The sequence below is a fragment of the Anarrhichthys ocellatus genome, unplaced genomic scaffold (genome assembly GCF_004355925.1).
Source record: "Anarrhichthys ocellatus isolate YVR2014 unplaced genomic scaffold, GSC_Weel_1.0 scaffold7, whole genome shotgun sequence".
NCBI classification, from domain to species: domain Eukaryota; kingdom Metazoa; phylum Chordata; class Actinopteri; order Perciformes; family Anarhichadidae; genus Anarrhichthys; species Anarrhichthys ocellatus.
The window spans coordinates 1,998,378-2,019,310 of NW_022280037.1; the positions used below are offsets into that span (position 1 = coordinate 1,998,378).

The 20,933-nt window shown below is 43.2% G+C and overlaps 3 protein-coding genes across 7 annotated transcripts in view; 1 reads left to right on the forward strand and 2 right to left on the reverse strand.

The window, feature by feature from the left end:
- Positions 1–1,154, reverse strand: part of akt1 (v-akt murine thymoma viral oncogene homolog 1) — a 28,864-nt gene extending 27,710 nt beyond the window's left edge. For 2 of the 3 annotated variants that reach the window (XM_031847238.1, XM_031847236.1), the window contains exon 1: positions 989–1,154. The gene's annotated coding sequence lies outside the window, so the exon portion shown is untranslated. Of the gene's footprint in view, positions 1–931 lie in introns of all 3 variants that reach the window. The other variant, XM_031847237.1, reaches the window with a different exon arrangement.
- A 5,382-nt stretch (positions 1,155–6,536) lies between these two features.
- On the forward strand, positions 6,537–13,653 carry zbtb42 (zinc finger and BTB domain containing 42). Of its 3 annotated transcripts, none has more exons than XM_031848143.1 (2): positions 6,537–6,676; positions 7,534–13,653. In XM_031848143.1, exon 2 carries the CDS (start codon positions 7,754–7,756, stop codon positions 9,572–9,574), a length of 1,821 nt encoding a protein of 606 aa, XP_031704003.1. In that variant the 5' UTR covers positions 6,537–6,676; positions 7,534–7,753; the 3' UTR covers positions 9,575–13,653. The 3 variants fall into 3 exon arrangements, with proteins under 3 accessions (XP_031704003.1, XP_031704005.1, XP_031704004.1); XM_031848145.1 differs by having other exon boundaries at positions 7,965–13,653; XM_031848144.1 differs by lacking the exon at positions 6,537–6,676 and having other exon boundaries at positions 6,690–7,619; positions 7,965–13,653.
- Positions 13,654–16,610: 2,957 nt separating this feature from the next.
- Positions 16,611–20,674, reverse strand: siva1 (SIVA1, apoptosis-inducing factor). The gene is made up of 4 exons (XM_031847585.1): positions 20,454–20,674; positions 19,913–20,086; positions 18,709–18,862; positions 16,611–17,685 (listed from the first exon to the last, which is right to left on the reverse strand). Exons 1-4 carry the CDS (start codon positions 20,572–20,574, stop codon positions 17,637–17,639), a joined length of 498 nt encoding a protein of 165 aa, XP_031703445.1. The 5' UTR covers positions 20,575–20,674; the 3' UTR covers positions 16,611–17,636.
- Positions 20,675–20,933: the final 259 nt, after the last annotated feature.

The window sequence follows — 20,933 nt, forward strand, 5'->3', positions numbered from 1 at the left end:
CAGTAACATAAGTAACGTGAGGTTTGTCTCAAGTTGGACATTTAAGCTTTGCATCTTGCATGTCCATTAAAATTGTGCTGCTCAGACACTCCCATCACACCAGTAACGTTAATGCTTCACATCACAGACACTTAAAAAAATAAACCCTTCTTGACGAAATGACTGTCGTAAACAATGATTTTGTGAAGAAATGCATAACTGTCATCATTGTAGGTGGGATGTCAACAGTGGGGACAGTAGAAACACCAAAACAACCACCCACATGCATTTAGTAATTATACTGATTACAAGGGAGGACAATATGAATACAACTCTATTATACCTTTGCTTTAGGACTTCCCTGGTGAGCAAACCGTGGACCTAAAAAGGTCCTTGTGACCACAAGAAGGATGGCATCTAGTCACAACAAAGATGTACTACTTTGTGTACCTGAACGTGAATGCACCAGTGTTACAACAGAACAGCAACAAGCTAGCAAAGCTATCGTCTCACTCTAACAAGTAAACAAACGCAGTGGTAGCTCATAACAATGAATGAGCTACCCTCTCGTGTTGAGCTCATTTGTTTTCGTTGGCCTCCCCCCGGGCCGTAAAGTACAAGCGAAAACAACTTTCTCGTAGAGGTGAACCGTTTAAAGTAACATGACTGCAGATATTTTGGCCTGAGGGCTGTGTCTCAAAAGTGGTCATTGTCAAAAGAAATGAATGGTTAACTGCAGAGTGACTCACTGTTTGTAGAAAAACAACAACGCGTTACACACTCAGACGTTTATACAGCCGTTGACTTTACAGCGAAATAACTTCCACAGCGACGTGGAGTCAGGAAAGTACCTCATTTGAGGTTTGCATTTAGCGATAGAAAGGATATGGGGCCTAGCAGGGCAGCTTGGGTGAGAATAACCGCATCCCATGTAAGTACAATGGGGACCTACCCTGTCGAGCTGTCGACCTCTTGTAGTTAACCATGCGAAGGAAACGCGGACATTTACCTGGACAGGAATTCAACAATGTGTCCGTCTCATTATTGTGAGCTGTTTCGGCGGTATATTAAGTTGATAAGTCCTTCAACAATGTGGACAAAAGTGCTCTCATTTACTCCGTTTCTTTGCCTTTCTTCCACTACACCTCCCAAACGCGCTGTCTGCAATGCCTCTGTGGCAGCCTGCTCTCCCGGGTCCTAAAGCCGGTCTATTTATGAGTCCCACTCAGAGGAGGAGTGGTAGGCTGTCAGCCGTCCCATTGAAAAAACCCTGCAATGTGTCTACGGGGGTTATTAGGGGCTGCGTGGCCTCGCTGAACTCTGCGTTGTATTATCTGTGTTGTTGTTTTCCAATATAGGGTCCGGGGTTCTACAGAAGCCCCTGTAAGATTTCCAGGGGATCTTCAGTACAATGAGGCATATCTGTTTTTCACTTCCTGAAACAATCGCACGAGATAATGTACAAGACCGACTCTTTTTTTTTTTAATAGCTGTTCATTAGTGATTAAATGTTTGTACTTTGCCACCTGCTGTACAATGAGCTGTTGTAGGGCTGCAAATGTTGATTGTTTATTTTAAATATTGAATAATCTGCAGATTACTTTCTTGATTCATTGTTTGGCCTATATAATGTCAGAAAATGATGTAAAATGGACAAAATGCTCACCACAATCTCCAATGGCCCAAGTTGGCCAAGGTTATTTATATTATAAATAATGATCCAACCACAAAATGTTCACGTTACTACAATAGAAGACTAAGAAAACCAGCAAATATTCACATTTCAGGAGCTGGAAGCAGTCAATTTAGGCTCATCAAAATCAATTTTAAATGATTTCTGTATGAGGCTGTAGACAGTTGTTTAACACCCCTTAAATTATATTAGAACAAAATGTAATCAAAAGTCATTCAATCTTGTCGAATTTAATTTAATAATGTAAAAGCAGTGATGTAAAAGTACTACAAGTAGCAAAAAAGTTTTAAAATTGTACTAAATGATAATTATGCTCATTTAGATAAATAAACAAATACAATTTTCCACCATAAAAACCGTGTAGAAATGGTAATTCCTAAAAGGTAAAAAAAAAGAGAGGTGTTTATGGCTATAGTCTGGTGAATGCCCCTGTACACACTGCATGTCATTTTTGTGCTTTTCTGCTTTCAAAGCTTTATTCGTGTGCTAACCACTTTTTGAGAAAATAATAAAAAATATATAAGATTAAAACTCAAAGTAATGGATAAAACAATACAAATAACAAGTAAAAAGTAAAACATTCTAAAGCTAATCTAAAAAGGTGACTTCAGAGCAGAGGTTTTTGTCTTGCAGTTTGACAACTTAAAAGCATTTCAGACATGAAGCTGAAATGATTTTAAAATCATTTGTTTTTTAAACTAGCAGGTACTGTAACCATTGTAGGCATGTTGGCATTGGTGTGATGCTACTGTCCTTCTGTTGCTTGTCGGCACTCAAACAGCATTCTTCTGGTAGTTGATTTATGGCTTATTTTTGGAGGCACCTGATTGGATACAATTACAGTCGTCATGCTAAAGAAGACATTCTTTCACTCTGAGTTGCTGTGAAGTGGAAAGTGCCGTTGACATTTCCAATAAAAGGCCATCAGCCATGCATTTAAGTCCAGGTTCCAATATAACCTTTAGATTTCTTTGCGGTCAGGGATAAATCCTACTGAAGGCACTTTCGCAGACATTATTTCTTTCGGCATCCCAGCACATTGGCTGCATCCTGGTTGAGATGTGAACATGTTTTTTACTGGAGCTTTCAACTGCATCACATGGTCTTCATCAGTGGATGGAGTGAAATCTTAACAAATATTAACCTTGCAGAGTCATGTTTATGATAAATGCTTCATCCACTCATAAAGACTGTGTGAAAGATTTTTTTAAAAGCTAGTAAGTGGACTTTGATTTCCCTTTGTTTTGTCAAAGTATTATTTCCATCATCAAGACTACTCGTGCTTGATATTTAAGTCATGTCAACAGGAGATGCAGATGCATAAAGTTACATAACATCAGGACAGATATGAAAGACCATTGCACTTGTGCTGATGAAACATTAAAGGAAAATGTAAAAGCATTAAAAATGCGAGGTTGTATCAAATTATACCCCTGCTTGTTATAGCACATTGGTTTTGCATAAACTGTCATCTACATCCACAACAAAACTGCCTTACAGAGAGGTAGGAGTTAAACCAGTTTGGGACAGGTACAGACAGGCCAGCTCAGTCACACTCAATCCTCTGAATCCACTGAAGCCCTCTTATGACTTAGTCTAATATATCTTTAACTTCCCATTTGAATGTTTAGAAAACCTCTCTCCATACCAGTTCTCATGCTATTATTGTTTTATATACAGTTATATTTGACCTATTTTTGCAGTTTAATTTCTTATGAAGACACATTTGTATCAGTATGCACAACATTCTTCTTTAGCAGCTTTGGCACAAGTGCAGTGAACTACAAATGTGTATGATATTAAAATGCAAGACCGTGCTTTTGAAAGGTTGCACAATTAACTGATAAATAACATCACAAGAACAGGATAGCAGGGACAGCAGCCAACGTTCCCTCTGTGATGAAAAACTCATCTGCCCTCTGTCTCTCAGCCTCCTCTGTTGTCATTTCCTTTATTCGTCATTTACACTGTAATGTGTTCCTCACTGCTACCATGTGTCAGCCTTGCCAAGCTGTTCCTGTCATACAAACGGAGCTGAGTGAGGGTATCCCATATTTTCTGCTGCTGTTATTCAGTGGAGCCCTCCTCCTCCTCGGCTGTCTCTGGTCCGGCGATGGGAATGCCTACCCTGTTGTTTTGCAGGTTCAAAGCAAAAGTAGCCAGATCAAAGTGTCAAAGTGAGTTAATAATGTCTTTCCTGTTAGAGACTCATCTGATCTCTTTTCTTGTCAGCTTGCAGTATCTGTTCAGAGATTATAACAAACAGAACAGAACTTAATGGGCTGTTGAAGGAGAGCAGATAACATGCGGCAGCAACAATTAGACACAGAAGGGCAGGAGGGCCATAACAGGGAGGAAGCGGTGGGGGGTCTGACCAATACGGCATCTCCCGGCAACAGCAGTGCAATGTTGCTGCAACTGTCACATTATTTTCCTCGATGTATTGTCCACCTGTTATGCAGCTTTGGCTACGGTGCCAAAGACTCAAGATTCAAAGACTTAACACGCTGGAGAATTTGTTGCATTGTCTGATGGGTTTCCCAGCTTGCTTGCAGAAAACCTGAAAGTCATCTCAAATGAAGACCGTTTTGTTTAGCCCAAACATATTTACAATCTGTACATGTGCCAACTTTAGACCCTCAATTTAGATAAGGTTATATATTTTTTAAATCAATTCAAATGTGTAAGTATAGTGTTACTTTGTTAGGTCAAGCAGCTCATAAATGCAGTGTGCAACAGTGAATACAGAACAGTAGCCCTACTGTACTGTACATGTGTGTAAAAGCATGTAATATACAAAAAGAAATCACAAGGACAAATATAAATGGATACTCATTTTATTCAACTGGAATAACAGCTGTTGTGATAATTCAATCTTGTTGAAGATTGACTGTCTTGTCAGTCATTAAAACCTCATGATGTGCAGCCAAATATTGTTCAAACACACTCAATTTCCTTTCACCATATCAAGGAGATTTCCAATTGTTGGAATGGTGCAGCTGTAAAAAAACACACACACACACACACACACACACACAATGCAGTCATACAGTGTAGAATATTATGACTTTACGGATAATAACAATGGGTGAATTGTATGTTGAGTATGTTTCAAGATGATTTTCAATGCATACGGATGCATTATAGAAGCATCCTCAGACAGACATCTGAAACACAACTCAAGCCCACCCCTATGGTGAGACTTTGGTCCAGTGGGTAGTGGATGTGGTTCAACTGTGGCTGGATGGCTGGCTGGTTGGCCGGTCAGGCTACACTGGAATGCGGGGCCTTTTGTTTGTCTGAGAGAGGAGTGGGTCAGGGGGAGAATGCCATTGATGATTGCAGAGAGGAAGAATGAACCTCCAGGAAGTGTTCTCTCTCTCTCCCTGCTCCCCCACTCTCCCACTCTCATTCTCTCTCCCTCTCTGTCTCTATCTTTTTCTGTGTGTGAGAACCTTCACCGTGCCGAGCCTCTCTCTCTGAGGCCGCGGTCCCCAGGCACAACCACTGCTTTGTCTTGCCTTGTGAACACACACCCCTCCTCTACTGGGTGCCTACGTTTGCCAGGGAAACACAGGGCCACTGCTCCTATTCTTATCCACATCGCTGCTCCTGCATTGATGGGGTGTGTGTGTGTGTGTGTGTGTGCGTGTGTGTGTGTGCTGAATGGCAAATTGTTTTTCATGTGGCACACTCATCTGATGCTTCAGTATAAACATTTATCTTACGAGTGTTTTGTCAAAACTAAGAAGTTATTCATCATTTTGTTTGTTGCGCAACAGCAAATATATGTGTTTAGACCAAATAAAGAGAGTTTTTATTTAGAGAGCATGACACTGTCTCATTTATGATCATCTGGACATGACCAGAGTGCAGATACCCACCCTCTGTAATAGCCAAACTAAAAATGGAATAAAGCGGTAAGTGGATAAGAATCTAGTCGGTGGCCCCTTCCGACCAGTGGCTGCCGCCTCCCGTCACATTGCTCATTCCCCTCTGTGTCAGAAGGCTGTGAGGAGCTGCAAATGGCCCTTTCAAAACACACGGCAGCTGGAACACAGGGCAAAGGTGACCAAAGCAGTTGGGGGAGCACAGCGAGGGACAGGAGGGGGGGGCACGAGATGAGCAGCTGCAACCTCGAGCCCCTGTGTCTCTGCTGTGCCACCATATAGCTTTAACAATTACAGAACAGACTCCGGAGACTGTGTTTTTTTTTGACATACTCGACACAAATATGTGACTTTTTTCCCCCCAAAACGTGGTCCACATAAATCAGCATCCTATACCTGTCTTCAGACAATTAAGGCTAAATAAGTCACAGCCAGGACCACGGTGTGGTCTCAGAAAACAAAGGCGCTGGGTGATGTTGGTGCCAGGGAATTCCACAACCCAGGATTAGAGAGAACAGCTCTTAGAAAGTTCCCAATAGTCCACCGACCCTCCAAATGAACAAAGCATGATTCATAATTCTCTGCATCAGTTTACTTTCACAGATACCAGCTTCTTTCATCCACAGCAGGCATAAAACCACAGGCAACATTTTCAGCTTGCAAATTTACATTCTGGATTAATACATATATATATATATATATATATATATATAGATACCGTATATCTATATAGATACAGTATAAATATATAGATATATAGATGTAGACAAAGATATATACGTTTCCATACTTCCGGATTTATCACACTGAAAGTCCCGTTCATGGGACAGGTGTTTAAATAAGACAAGCCAATTGATGTTCCCGGTGTACTCTGCTACTTGCTGCCGCTGTGTGAATTCACGGAGTAGTACAGAACTTATTGTGGCCGCGCGATATCGCGAGACTTGTGCCATTATCAACCTGCTTGACACACAGCAGCGCTGAGTGCAGCCTGCCTTGCCAGGGTCGGACTGAAGCTCAAGAAACGACAAGGAGAAGCGAACATCTGGCCGCACATCATGAAAGGACGTCGGGGCTTCTAGGAAAGAACACGACGAACCGGGCGGAAATAAATGTAAGTACGGCGTTTTTGTGCTTTGAAACGGAGAAAGCCAAAGTTAAAGAGTGTCCCCTCGCCGCTTCGTTCAGCGCAGTTGAGTTCCTCTGCTGTTTAAAAGGCTCCTAGCAATGCGTTTCCCAACACGGACATGGAGCTCAGTTTACTGCGCCCTTGGCTCTCCTGTATCCTCTACACTTTTCTGTCTCTTATTCAAATAGAACTACTGCGCGCACAATTATAGCTGATACTCATGCACATTCTTGTCGGCAGCATCAAACTTTAACATCCAATTCACTTGAGTTTTTTTGTTTTTTGTTTTTTTTGTACAATCTGCCTTTTTCTGTTTTGGATTAACTCCTTTTAAACAAATATTTCACAGTTGTGCGCGTGTGTCTGATGAGTGCGTAAGCGCTTTTTATTATCCACTGCAGTTGTCGGCTGCAGTTTTTTTCTTTTTGGTGATAAATTACCCGATGAATAAAAAAAGTTAGAAATGTAATCCTGTGACACTTATTAATCCACTTTCTTCTTCTTCTTTTTTTTACAAGTTGTGTGTGTAGTTTGGGCAGCGTCGCCCAGAGTTAACATATGGCATAAAAGGGGAGCACAGCTGGAGGTAACGTTTCCATTGCGGTGATGTCAGAGCAGCTGACTCCACAGCTTGCAGTGTAATTAGCAAACATAGCACCAGTTTACTCACTCTGCACCGCTCTTATTTTTTCACGTTAGCCTCCTTCCCCCCCGATGGACGAGTTGCTAGCATTGCCGCGGTGCCGCTCGCTTGTTCTGTAAACACCGCTGTTTTTAAGTGTGCGATCGGAAACGCGCCGGTGCGCCACTTTTATTTCATTTTTTTCCTCTCGCAAATTTAGGAAGCTCGAGAAGTAGGCTGACTACTACCAACCGAAAATCCTTCGGTTGATCTGGAGAGCGGATCCGTTTGCTCCGTGATACATGGGTGGGTGAGCGCAGCGTAGCGTGTCCTGCGCCACTGGAGAGAATGCAGGATTTCTGTTCTCAACTTGGACAAAGTTATTGATGTAGATCTTTTAGGGGACTTCTATCTTTCCGAATAAAGTTTATCAATTGCAAATGCTTTTTGTGAACTTGTATTTTAAAACACGTGCAGGTTTATTGTCTTGCATGTTTGATCATATACTTTTTCAAATCATTTGGCTGAAGTTATTCCTCACACTTTCTCTGCTTTTGGCCACTTCGTGTCTGATAGGTGACCGCAGCTCCACGGTGCCTGAATGGCTTCATTTGGTTTATCCACTATCCTGTTTTTCCTGTTTTTCATCAGGTTATGAAGGAAGAATGGAGTTCCCAGACCATAGCCGCCAGTTGCTGCAGTGTCTGAGTCAGCAGCGTCACCAAGGTTTCCTCTGTGACTGCACTGTTCTTGTCGGGGAGGCTAAATTCAAAGCGCACAGAGCCGTGCTGGCCTCCTGCAGCATGTACTTCCATCTCTTCTACAGGGACCAGCTGGACAAAAGGGACGTTGTGCATCTCAACAGTGACATTGTGACAGCCCCTGCTTTCAGCCTGCTCCTTGAATTTATGTATGAGGGGAAGTTGGATTTCAGCTCTCTGCCGGTGGAGGATGTCCTGGCAGCAGCCAGTTACCTCCACATGTATGATATAGTGAAAGTGTGTAAAGGAAAGCTTAAAGATAAGGAAGTCTCGTCTCTGGATGAAAAGATGAGCGAGGGTCTGGGGCTCAGCTGTCTGGACAGGGAAAATTCCTCTGAAGGCAAGCTGCACAGTAAGCAGCTCATCCGGCGACAGCCCCAGACACAGTCTCAGGGGCTTCACAGGGCCCCCCCGCCAGCTGAGTTTGACATGGACAACAGCGAAGTCAGGCTGGCTGTCACAGATTGTGATAGGTCTGCGCGGAGCAGGCAGAAGGCAAACGGTCACTCTGGAAGGTCCCCGGACCTTGTAAGTGTCAATTATTTGTCAGCAGAGGCCGAGCCCTGCGTCCAAACAGCTGGAAAAACAAAAGCTGATGTCAGTAGTTCCACCGTATCGCTGTCCCAGAGGTCCCGGGCTTCGGATGACATGGACTGTGCGCTGGATTTGTCTTTCAAGCCTCTGTCTAGCAGAGATCCCTTACACCCCTCCTACGTCTCGGGACAGCTGGCCCTCGACAGCCAGCAGCAGGGCACTGAGCCACTTGTTAAAGACGAACACGACTTGCTGTCAGAGCAGGAGGACAGTGAGCCGATGAGCCCTGAGAGCCAGCGCTTTGGGAATAGTGCCAGGAGCTCAGTGGTGACAGGGTTCGCTGCCCTCTTCCCAGGCAACAACGGCTCCACAGCCGCCCTGCTCTCCCAGGAGGAGGACCTGATGGACGAGGAGGGGGAGGCCTGCCGAGGGAGGGAGGGCGCCCTGGGCAGGGAGGTGGAGGAGAGGAGGGGTAGGCTGCTGGGGGACAGCGAGGAGGAGGAGGAGGACGACTTGGCCTCCTCAGACATCTCCACCTCCAGCGGGGTGCTCCTGCCCCCGGGGCAACAGGTGTGCGTGTGCCCCCTCTGCAGTAAAGTCTTCCCCAGCCCCCATGTGCTGCAACTGCACCTCAGCTCCCACTTTCGCGAGAAGGACGGCGCTCGCTCCAAGTTGTCCCCCGACGGCTCGGTCCCCACCTGCATGCAGTGCAACAAGACCTTCTCCTGCATGTACACCCTTAAGCGCCACGAGCGCACGCACTCTGGCGAGAAGCCATATACCTGTGGCCAGTGTGGCAAGAGCTTCCAGTACTCTCATAACTTGAGTCGGCATGCTGTAGTTCACACACGTGAGAAGCCTCACGCTTGTAAGTGGTGCGAGCGGCGCTTCACCCAGTCTGGGGACCTCTACCGCCACATCAGGAAGTTTCACTGTGGCCTTGTCAAGACTCTCGCCATTGGATAAAACGCCTCTCACCAGTGCCAGGACATAAGACCGAATGTCTTTGCATACACTGAATACTACTACTGAACACTTTCCACATTAGTACACACATGTTGGGCAGTTTGTTGGAGACTCATCTCTTTGGATTCTACCCCACGTGGCATTTTCTCAAGTCAAAGTTGTAGCTACGTTTAAAACTGGAGCTGTTCTCTGCGCTGGACTGTGTCACAGGCAGAAAGGTGAAGGTGGATAAACATGGGTGCTGTGAAACCCAAGCTGGATCTGTGTCAACGAAGATGAACAAGTCGGATGATGCACTTGTTTGTTTCTGTCTCGTTTGTGTCAATCTGTCGAGTTTATTTGAAGAGTCTATTTGCTGAAAGAAAAAAAGCGTCCCGTGTTCATAATGGGTGATAGCTAATGCTAACATATGTTAATACAATCGTAAGATGTGAGTGAGATTTTTATTTGTGCACATGGGAGATCAGAACCGTCCTTAAGTAGCAATATATGATTTTTTTTTTTTAACTCCTACATTATTATTATTTATTTTTTGGTATTTGTCTAGTCCTTAACAAGTAAACTATCATAAGGCAGCAAAACTAATGAAGTTTGACTACTGGAAGTATAACTATTTTCTTTCATGGAAGTAGAATTTTTGTTTGGTTGAAATGAAGTTGGGTTCAGATTTATGTTTATAACAAGAGGCAAGCCGACCATCATATCACCATATTTCTTTTTTGTGCCTGGGGTTGAGCTACCAGCTCTTTAGTTGTTAATGTGAGTGAGCACATATCGATGGAATGGCCCTCTAATTTGCTACTTAAAAAATAAGTTCTATAATCATAGGAGGGCTGGAGAGTAGTTAAAAGCTAATGCCTGTAACACTGGTGCCTACTGAAATTCTTAACGCTTCACCTAGTGTACTTACTTAAACAAGAATGAGATATCACTATGCCTTCTTGTAAAAAAATAAATAAATAAAAAGAGGGAGTTTTCAGGCCTTTTAAAAGAATCTGGATTAAACTCCACATACCAGGTGGTAACAAAGGTAATTATCGACTCTGGAATTCACGAGTGTCCTTAATTGAATACTTTACAAGGATACAATTAAAGTACGTCCATCAATGTCTCATCAATTAAATGTTTCTTTACTCGTTTGGGTTGAAAGCAAATGGTTGGCAGTAAATTACATTGTTATTTCCTGGTATGGCGTAAAGGGTACACTGACTGACATGGTGTTGAGGGCACACCCTCAGCAGGGAGGGGGAGAGAGAGAGAGAGACGGGTGGATATTGTTCAGTACCTGGTTGGTCATCAAAGCTGTGCTCCACGTGCCACTCACTGACCTTTGAATTAACCTCGTCACATCATCATATCTTCTTACCGTACGTGTGTATATGTTACTACTGATGAAGCTGGAGCCTTTAGTGACGCTTGTCCTGGAAGGAAATGGATTTCGTCTGGCCGTGCACATATAGATGCTATCTGGATTCTTAGCAGAGGGTGTAGCACTAAAAGTTCATAATACTTGTCTAATCTGTCCTGAGAAGACTTGATCCGAATATATTTATTAGTTTGACTTGGTTCAGGGTTTACTGTAGGTGTACTACTTTATTTCTATAAGCTTGAAAGACGTTGCGTCTTGCCTAGCGATCTTGGTACTCATTAACAGGTGTTGGGGCTGTCTGTTCATTTTTTTCTCTGTGCAAATCGAGTTACTGTAATTGTATTTTAATATGCCATGTAGAAATCTCTGCGGAGCGTTCAAGGTTTGTCACATGGAGCATAGAGAGGCACTTGTTTTTTTTTTTTTAGCATGCATATAGTTTCAACACTATTGTCTAGGCTGCTATTTCTTACTATATGTATATTTAATGTAAATATATATTCTATTTATCAAACTGTTTTGTTGTTACAACACATGTAAGGCGGAGAGAGCCGGGTGTCTTATTAAGGCTGCAGTCTCTTAAAGTGTCACGTCTTCCCCAAGGGAGTTTGGTTCCTTCTCCATAGTCGAGACTTGATTGGACTCACTACAAATCAGAACAGTTAATAGGTCTCATGCTGCCGTTCTGCCACAGGAAACGGTTGTTCACAAGCACAGCCCCACCGGTTAGGGCATTGGTTAGTGGCTACCTATAGACAGGAGACAATACAGGCATTGTTTCCTCCCACACCACCAAATCCCAGGTAGTTCTCAAGGGATCATTGTGTACGTCTCTGCTAGCTGTGGGGAGAAAAAGGCAACGCAAGCCTCTCTTTGCACTTTTCTGTCTTGAATGGAGCCATTGGAATGTGAGAAATGTATTTAGCAAAGGGAGACCAAGGACACTGTAAACAGGTGTATTGTTTGGAGGCATCCAAGAACAGCCCCCCCCCTCCCAACATGCAGTAGATAAATGCTTCATTGTTCCTCGACATGAAGGAGACACCACGGTTATTTGATTGCACATCCATCAAGAGAATATCAGATTTATCACAGTATTGTTTTCCCAAGTACTAGATCTATAGAAAAACTGTTTGTGACTGTGACGATGCAGGTGAAATGTAGGTGTTGGCGCACCTGAAGCTGTTTCTCTTTTAGTTTGTTTTCCTTCATGTTGATCACCAAGACTTCTTTCAGGACACAGAAATGAATTCACACGTGATTTCTCAGCATTTTGCAAACGGTTTTGTCCGCATTTCTGACGGAGGAGCTCAAGTCAAGTGCGAGTCAAATCATTTCCCTCAGAATCACCGCAGTCTGTTTTCATCCTGCTCCCTGACCTGAAGTCAGCGATGGGTGCTTGAATGAATGAATGAATGAATGAATGAATGAATGAATGAATGAGGCTTGTGTGTAATTTTACAAGAAATGTGATATGGCTCCCTATAAACTTGCGCAAACCTTCCTGCCGTTCACATGCCCTGAGAGTTTCACTTTAGAACAATTTCAGATACATAGCTGTTGCATAGCGTTAATAATGTTGGTTTCAACCAGAACACACAGGAATGTAGATTTTTGTCTGTTTTTAAGGTACGTTTCTTATGATTGCTTGATTCTCCAATGTACGTGTGTACAGAGGTAGAAAAAACTAACTATGTGACGATTTTTTCTTTTTATTGTTTGCAGTCTTTATTTATACCTCCAGAATGATCACCAAACGTGCCTTGTAGACACACGAATAGGTGTTGCATCTGGAGAAGCCCGTTTTCTATACTGTACGTTTTTGCCCTCGACTGTGGCTGAAGTTCACATCGCAGCGACAGTAGCCGACTGAAGTGATTCACAACTGTTGTTCCTGTTTTCCCATCATGTCAAAAAATCAGACGAAATAAAGGTTTCAAGTCCATTTATTTTTTGCTGCTTTGCGAGAGATTACATTTGAGATTACTTTGACCATTTCTGTTTATGTGAATATATCCGTTTTCATGGTGTTAAACTGAAGACAAGCATTTATTTTTTTGTGATTTGGTTTTTAGTTGCCAACGCTACTGGGAGCTAACGGTCTGTTCCTTTAGTTAATGTCACTGTTGAATGTGAAACTGAGATTTTGATTGTTGGCTACTATGGAAACAGCGCTACTCTTGATTGAGGGCTATGTTTGCCTAACTCATGCTGTATGATCTTTAAGTCAAAAAAAAAAAAACGACTTTACTGGAATTGTGTCCTCTGCAGGTTACAACTGTGAAATTGTGTATAATCATGAGAAATATTTATTATTGCATTTGCTTCTTGTGCAACATTTGACTGTCTCAGTTTTAATTTGGTTTAAAAAAAAAAAAAAAAAAAAAAGCTTCTAAATGTTGAACGAGAAATCTTTTTAATAGAATTTGTAGAAGTGCCATTAGAATTTAATATAATTTTTTTTAATAATAAAGGTCTATTTTATAGTAATCAATTGCTTCAGTGTTAGTGGTGTAGAGATTAGAGGACAATCTTTATGCAGAATTGACATTGCTTAGATATTGAGGCAATTTACTTTTGATCTATAACTGTGCATTTTCTTTGTTTGTGCTTTTGGGGTGTGCTTGTGTGTGCGTGTGCTGTGGAAATGTGACAATCTTGATTTAGGTCTTTCTTAAGATTATGTGTAGAATTAAATGGAACAACTTTCTCTCTTTGTGTGGATTTTATTCATTTACAATACTTCTGTGCACTCACACCACTTTCCACACAGCAGTCAAAGTAAGTAAAGCAAGCTCTGATGCACTAACGACAAAGAACCTTGTAGAGGAGCCCTCGTCTGACAAGCAGCAACAGTCAGCCAGATAGTGATTGTGTGGGCAGCACTGCAGTGTGTACAGAGACAACAGAAAGTGATAATACTGCTGGTCTTACAGGCCCTATCCCTCTGAAACCATAAACTCAGCTCAAGGACGGAACAAATTTAAAATTGGGCTCCCATTGTCCCTGACCTGTTTCCAATACTCTCCAAAAAAGAAACCGCGGGTAACAAAGCCAGCTGACTTTGTTCTGTAATTATTGCTAAAACTTGATTATATCTGCCACACACACACACACATATATTTGTAAGTAAACAAACCAACCAAACATGTGTCAGCTTGAGAGCTTCATGCCAATTCACTGGACATTTACAATGGCGAGAACTTTTAATTATTTCCCCGCTGCACCATGAAAGAAATCCAGCTGCTCTGCTACGTGATCCCAATGGGGATGTGCTCGGGTTCCCACCGCCCCCCCCCCCCCAATCCCCGCTCACCCATTCTGGGAACGCCATACAGACGAGGGCCGCATCCAACTGCCCCTGCCCCCATCCATCCTATACCTCCACCCCCACAGACCCCAAAACCGCGGCCCCAAAACGCGGCCTCATCCCACCACTCTATTGTGTGCGTGGGTAGTCGCTCAGCCAGGCTATTGTCTGGCCCAGCTCCCCAGCACGTACTTTATGCACAAACAGACGACACAGTGGCGCTAGCCAGGCAGCTCCGACATAAAGAAAACAATGTCCTCCCAAGATCATTCATAAACACCCCGAACAGCCGCAGCCAGCTCACAGTAAATAAGGGCCCACTGCAACGCTGTGGCCACCTCGCACTGTAAACATCCACAGCAGCAGGCCTCGGAGCGCTCGCCGGCAACAACATCTCACATCTGCCTAACGGGATCGAGGGCTTAGACTGCCTGGTGTGTGTGCTTTTCTTATGGACCCAAACCTTCACATGGAAAGTAGGGGCCATGTGATCGGGCTTAGCTGCAGGGTGACGAGCTGGGATATGTGCAATGTAACTCGATGGTGTAATAAAACATTCCTCTCTCAGAGGCTCAAAGCCTGGCTGATTTGGGTGTGAGAGGTTTTGTGTGTGTGTGTGTGTGCGTGTGTGTTTGTGTGTGTTTAGAGGTACTTGAGAGAAGTTGAGAGGAAAGTTGTAAGTGTCCACCACCAAGGCCAGCGGTGGGAGCCCTTGACCTCTGAAGGGACGGACTGCCAGGGACAGCTGGTCTGGCCTGTTTTTATTTATTTATTTCTTAACAAAAGACAGGTGGTCACACTTGAAAAGGGCACACAAACACAGTCACACATGCACTTGTGTACAGACAATGCGCGCACACACACACACACACGTACATACGTGGGTAGTTTTCTTTTTCTCTCTGTATGAACACACATGCATATGGTTAACATCCACTTAATTTTGGAGGAGCAATTCTTTTGACTTTCAGAATATTAATTGAATTCCCAGTTAATAATATAATAAGTGTAACAAGTGACCATTATTTCCAACCTTTAAGGCTTCATCCACATTTGAAGCAGCATTTATGTTATCAGCCACCACCTAAAGCTACGATCTGAACTGTTTATATAGCACACATCAATTGCTACAAGTGCATAAATACATATCAACTAGTGCTCTCACACTGGGTTCGCCTTTTTTGGAGTGGCTCGCCCCGACAGCGCCAAGACAGTGTGTCCTTGGTCCACTGTACAGCTGTCACTTACTCGCACTCGTTGACGCATATTTATAGCAGCAGCATCACTGGGCTTGACGCTCGCCGCACTCAGACCACAGCTGGTCCCCACAAGAATGGGTGAAAGACAAAGCCACGTGCTCCCGCTGGCCGACTGCAGTTGGTCCTGTCTGGAGCGCCGTGGGTGATTATGTGGCCCCCTTCTCCTTGCAGACACCCAGTCCATACATGCACCAGGGAGGAGATGATGAGGATCCGTGCAGGCAGGGAGGGAGGGAGGGAAGGGGGCACACTGTGACCTTTTTCTTCTTCTTCTTTGAATGTCACGGATGGGGATGTGCTGAAAACCTTGACAGCTGCACTTGAAGGTACAGAAACACATCATTATGGAGTCAACAGAGAGCAGTGGGGAGAAGGGGACTACGCATCAGCATCCTTCTCTCCAACAAGATAAAAATGAATATAGTAAATGTTTTGGACAGACAGACGAGTCGTGCCCAAACCACTGTATTATTTTGATACAACACAGTAGAGACCTACAGTATATCACCAATGTTATTAGTATTGAGGCAACAGCTGAGGGAATAGTGAATGAATCATGAGATTGTGTTCTTTGCAGACACCCCTCCACTGTCGTGTGTTACATCACTTCCTTTCTTCTAGGTTACTCAGCGTACAAAAGGGAGATTGATGCAATGATGCATCACAGGAAATTGGCTCAAACAGCTGGGTAATGAAGCTACTTTTAGACCGGGCTTTGGATACTTTTGGGTCACTTTGACTCATTGCTAACTCAGCTGGTTAAGACAAACTCATTGCCGATTTGATTTTAAATAAAAAGTTAAACTCATATTTAAGAAGCAGGAAATTGCAAATATGTTGAGAATTGACTTTACTTAAACCCTTAATTTTGCCAATTGATGACAAAAAAATTGATTTTTGAATTATTACTATTAACTGGCTCAGAACACTCCCTCTAGCTTCAGAGTTATGGACATGGTTGATTTTCACGAGTCAAGGATTTTTTTATCTTTAATAAAATCATAAAAAATATATATAAATGTAATTAATGTCCACCTCAGACTTCCTTAAAGCCTTATCAAGAAATGTGCAGACAACTTGACGCCTTTCCTGCCAGCAGCTGTCTGTTCATTCAGCCGGAAATCAAGCGGTGCCCTCGAACACCAACTGCAGAGCTCCCCAAAGACCGGAGCCACAACTGGCCTGCTGAGCAGGGGGATGTGACTCAACAGCTCCGAGGCACACTTGCAATGAGTTCCAGGAAGTGCACTCATCCAAGCCAATATCCCAACACCATCTCACGTGATTGATTTCTATAGAGGCGGTGTTCAGGACTTCTGCCACCAAGAACAATTACTCAGTGTATAATGCCTGACCCTGAAACCAGTCATCATCAGTGACGAGCCTCAGCCAAGAGAAAGTGATGACTGCGCTGCAAGGTCATGTCCAGGAGGAATAATTGCAGCCAAACGGTCTGCAGCAAAGCCCTGGTTCTGCTCAACCTCTGGGTCTTCTTGTTTCAATAAATATATTTGATAGCAGATCCTCAAGGTCAGTCCAGAGAGGCTGGATTGGAATTGTGTTTTCATTGCCAATACAAAACTTCCATATTTCAGCTACAAGGCTGAAAATGTGCTTCTTTAGCATACGGAGACAAATGTGTTCCTCCAGCGAGGACGCAGAGTACGATGCTGAACGTGGCCCAGTCTGAAAGGAACTCTCACAGCAGAGACCTTGAACTGTGCTGCCACCTGCTGATGCATCTACAACGCATGAAGACAGTTAGCAAACCTTTTAGCTAATTGGCCGATTTCTGTTCAGACAATCCAATTTCGATTCCTGCATTATTCAACAGCCTATTATTCATTTATTCAACCATTACTCTGCCCCTTTAATTAATCAAAATACATACTGTGACTGTATTAAAGATGCACTGAATGGATGACAACATTCAACTGTATATAAAAGCGTTGAAGTTTATTTCAGTTACTTTAGGAATGCAACACACACACACAAATTACATTTAAAAAAAAATAAATAAAAAAAAATAAAAAAATCACAGGTATAAAATGCAGTCTTAGAAATATCATGCGAGGCAACTATTATGTTGAAGCATAAACTCCTGATGCCTCCGTTGGTCCTCCTTTACGTCGAGCAACTGCAGCACAGTACTTCATCGTATTGCCCGCTGTAACTGTGGAACACAAAAAAAAAAATATGACATTAAATTAGTTAATTTTTTTTTTAATCAAAAATTCACATTTGTCTCATTCTACACACACGTTGTGAGGTCTAGTTTCAGACTTTTATAAAATAAATTTATTAAAAAGGCATAAGGTGGAAAGGAGGACCCGGATGTTGAACCACCAACTCTGAATAACGGCAGAGCTGCTCTACCACCTGAGCTACGGCCGCAAAATATGATATGAACCATTTATTTTGTACCAATGGAAAACTTTGGGCCTATATTTTAAGCAATGCCGTTGGATCCTGCTCAGCCAACATGAGTCACTGATATATAAAATGATCTTTAACAGATTGCTCCTCTGCTAAAATAGCTCTTGTACCGAGGCCCCCCACCAAAAGTTCTAAGAGTTATTTTAAGCATCAAATTTGCAAACTCACCATGTTGGCTTGTAAGGTGGCTGTAAAAGTGCATAGTTTGTTTCTTCAGACTCAAAAGGTGAATAAGCAACCGCTTTCCTTCCTTCCTCTGTTGTCTTAACATTCAGCGAAACTCCTTTCAGAGCTCTGCTCTTACCGGCCAAAACTGATTAGAACCCAACAAGGGTCAGGGTTGTGTTGGGTCATGGTTTTGGCCCATCTACGAGTTATTCAGGCATCTCATTGTTGTCAAATACAATACATTTACAGGACTTTGTCGGTCCAGTGACATTGATGCACACAACCCTTCAGTACTGCAGTCTGAGGAATGTCTTTCACAGGACAGATGAGAAACAGCTGCACCCCACGCCTCATAAACATGTCTTTAAAGCCGAGGTAATTGATTAACCTCGGTGTGAATAGTCTCTGTTTTTAAAGGATCTTTGAAGCTGGGACAAGAAAACAAACAAACACTGCAGCTGGATTGCAGCTAGGGATGCCCTGAAATGTCTAAGGCAAATATTTTCCTGTCTACATGAGACAATGGCGACGTTGCATTTTAATGAACCATAACACAAAAGTCCTTTGGGAAGCTGAGTGAAAAGAAACCTACTCTATGATGGTGCAGACGGAGCAGCAGAGGCTGGAGCAGCAGGAGCACTGACGTGTGCAGGAGGGACAGGCTAGGCGGTCGCATTGGGAGCATGGCGTCCTGCAGCCCTGGCTTTTCTGACACACACAGCAACATGTGAGAGCCACTGGTGAACCTAGACACGCAAAAAACACAAAAAAGTAACCAAAATGAGCATCCAAATCTGTGACACAACCCTGACATCTGCTGGTGAAAAGCATGAACTGATTTAACCGTAACCTTTTTAGCCTTCGAGTCAGATAACTTTTTTTTTGCCTTCTTGCTCATTTAAAAATAAGCTTTGACATCAAATAAAACATATGTGCTTTGCAGCCCTCATTACCCAATGACAGAAACGCGTAACCCAGTCAAATAACAAAATTAATTTAACTTTGGTGGTGTGGAGAAAAGAGTAGAGGCCTTTTCTGCTTGCCTTGCTACTTGATGCGTGTATAATTACTCTCCCTCCATCTTTTTTACACAGAAAAACAACTGGGATCGCCAACAACTTTTCCAATACGAGTATCGTATTAAGATCAATCCCATGTTTTTCATTATGCATTAGTAGACCTGTACTGTAAACTCAGGTGTAAGAATATTTGTCCTCTTTGGGATTTCCATTTTGTCAGCAAGTTTACTTTACATGGCTGACCATTTCTATAGTTAAAGCTCATGAGGCCTGCTGAATGCATCCTCAGTTTTGGACTTCGTGAGGTCTTGTTAAGGGAGGAGCAGGTTCAGGGAGAGCTAACAGGTGCTCCAAACAATGCACGATCATCAGTTGCATCAGCATGCTTTGGAGGACCAAGCTAGTACTATTGAAGGTTTCATGTCAGTGACTACCGTCTGCTCCGTCATAGACTGTGGAACAGGCCCGAGCCTGTCTACCCGATACATTTTCTGTGTGTATAACGAGGAGGGAGCAACAACTACATTTCATTGTGCAATCCTGCATTGTACATGACAAGAACAAATCCTTGAAATAGAGATGAATTGTAGGCCGACTACTGTCTGATTGTTGACACACATGCATAGCCAAAGGTGAGAAACATGATAAGATCCTGTTATTTGACACATCAGAATAGATCATCTTTCAGTGTTGTCATTGCTGGGTGTGACAGCATATTTTGCTCTAAATACATCTGGAGTGTAGCCATCCTTACCCTGCTCGTCAGTTTAGCCTCACCTTGTCCAGCGTTTGCTCTCTTCAGTCTCCCATCGTGTCCGATCAATGTCTGTCCTCTCAGCAGAGACTGGCTGCATGCACGAGTGTCCGCTTGTCCAGTGGACCTCTCCTCTCCGGTCCATAGTGTGCCCATCACAGCCTTGGCACCGCTGAAGAGCAAGTTCTTCGTCTTTGCTGTGAAACAAGGAACCCACGCTTAGGTAATATGACACGTGACCGCCCAAGAAGCTGATGTTTACGGCACATTAAAGCCGGTCGGACTGTATTGTGGTAGTTCAGTGGCCAGCTGGAAGTAGCGGCCACTAAACCATGACTATCTTATTTACGTTACTCACCGGAATGTGTTTAATGTCAACAGGCCCAACTAATGCGATCACATGACATGAAAAAGCCTAGTCCTTACAGGACCATGAACACTTGCACAAAAAGTGGCCACATTGACTGTTTTATAGTTGTATATAACGTTAGGCGACTCCTGCTACGCATACAGCAAACTCAATGTGCGCAACGACGAAGCTAGCACGAGCTAACAGCCACTCACCGTATATTTCTTGCCTGTATTTGTTCCCAAATACGCCATAATTATTCAGCTCCTGTTGTCCGACGTGTATTTTGTATTGAGAGGAGAAGGTTTCCGGAAAAGGACAAGCTCGTTTCGGCATTTTCTCTGCAAATAACGTGCTACTACTGACTTCCACACTTGTTTGTTGCGGGAAAACTGCAACGGAGACGGCAACGAACCAATCACACACATCCTTTATGGTCACATGAAAGCTACGAGCCAATCCGATAACGATTCTTCTGTCACGTGATGTTTTGCTCTCTATCCACGAAGTGCTGCCTTCATGGGCGGCCACGAATTTTGTAATTTATCTTTTTCAATTCCAGAAATGAAAAGCTGGAGATCGGTGGAGTAAACGGGCACAGCATGATTACAACCCAGGACAGACAGTAATTAAAAGTCTGAAAGAATGCGTGCTACTCTTTTCCTCATACTGAAAGTAATGATCTTAAAGTAATG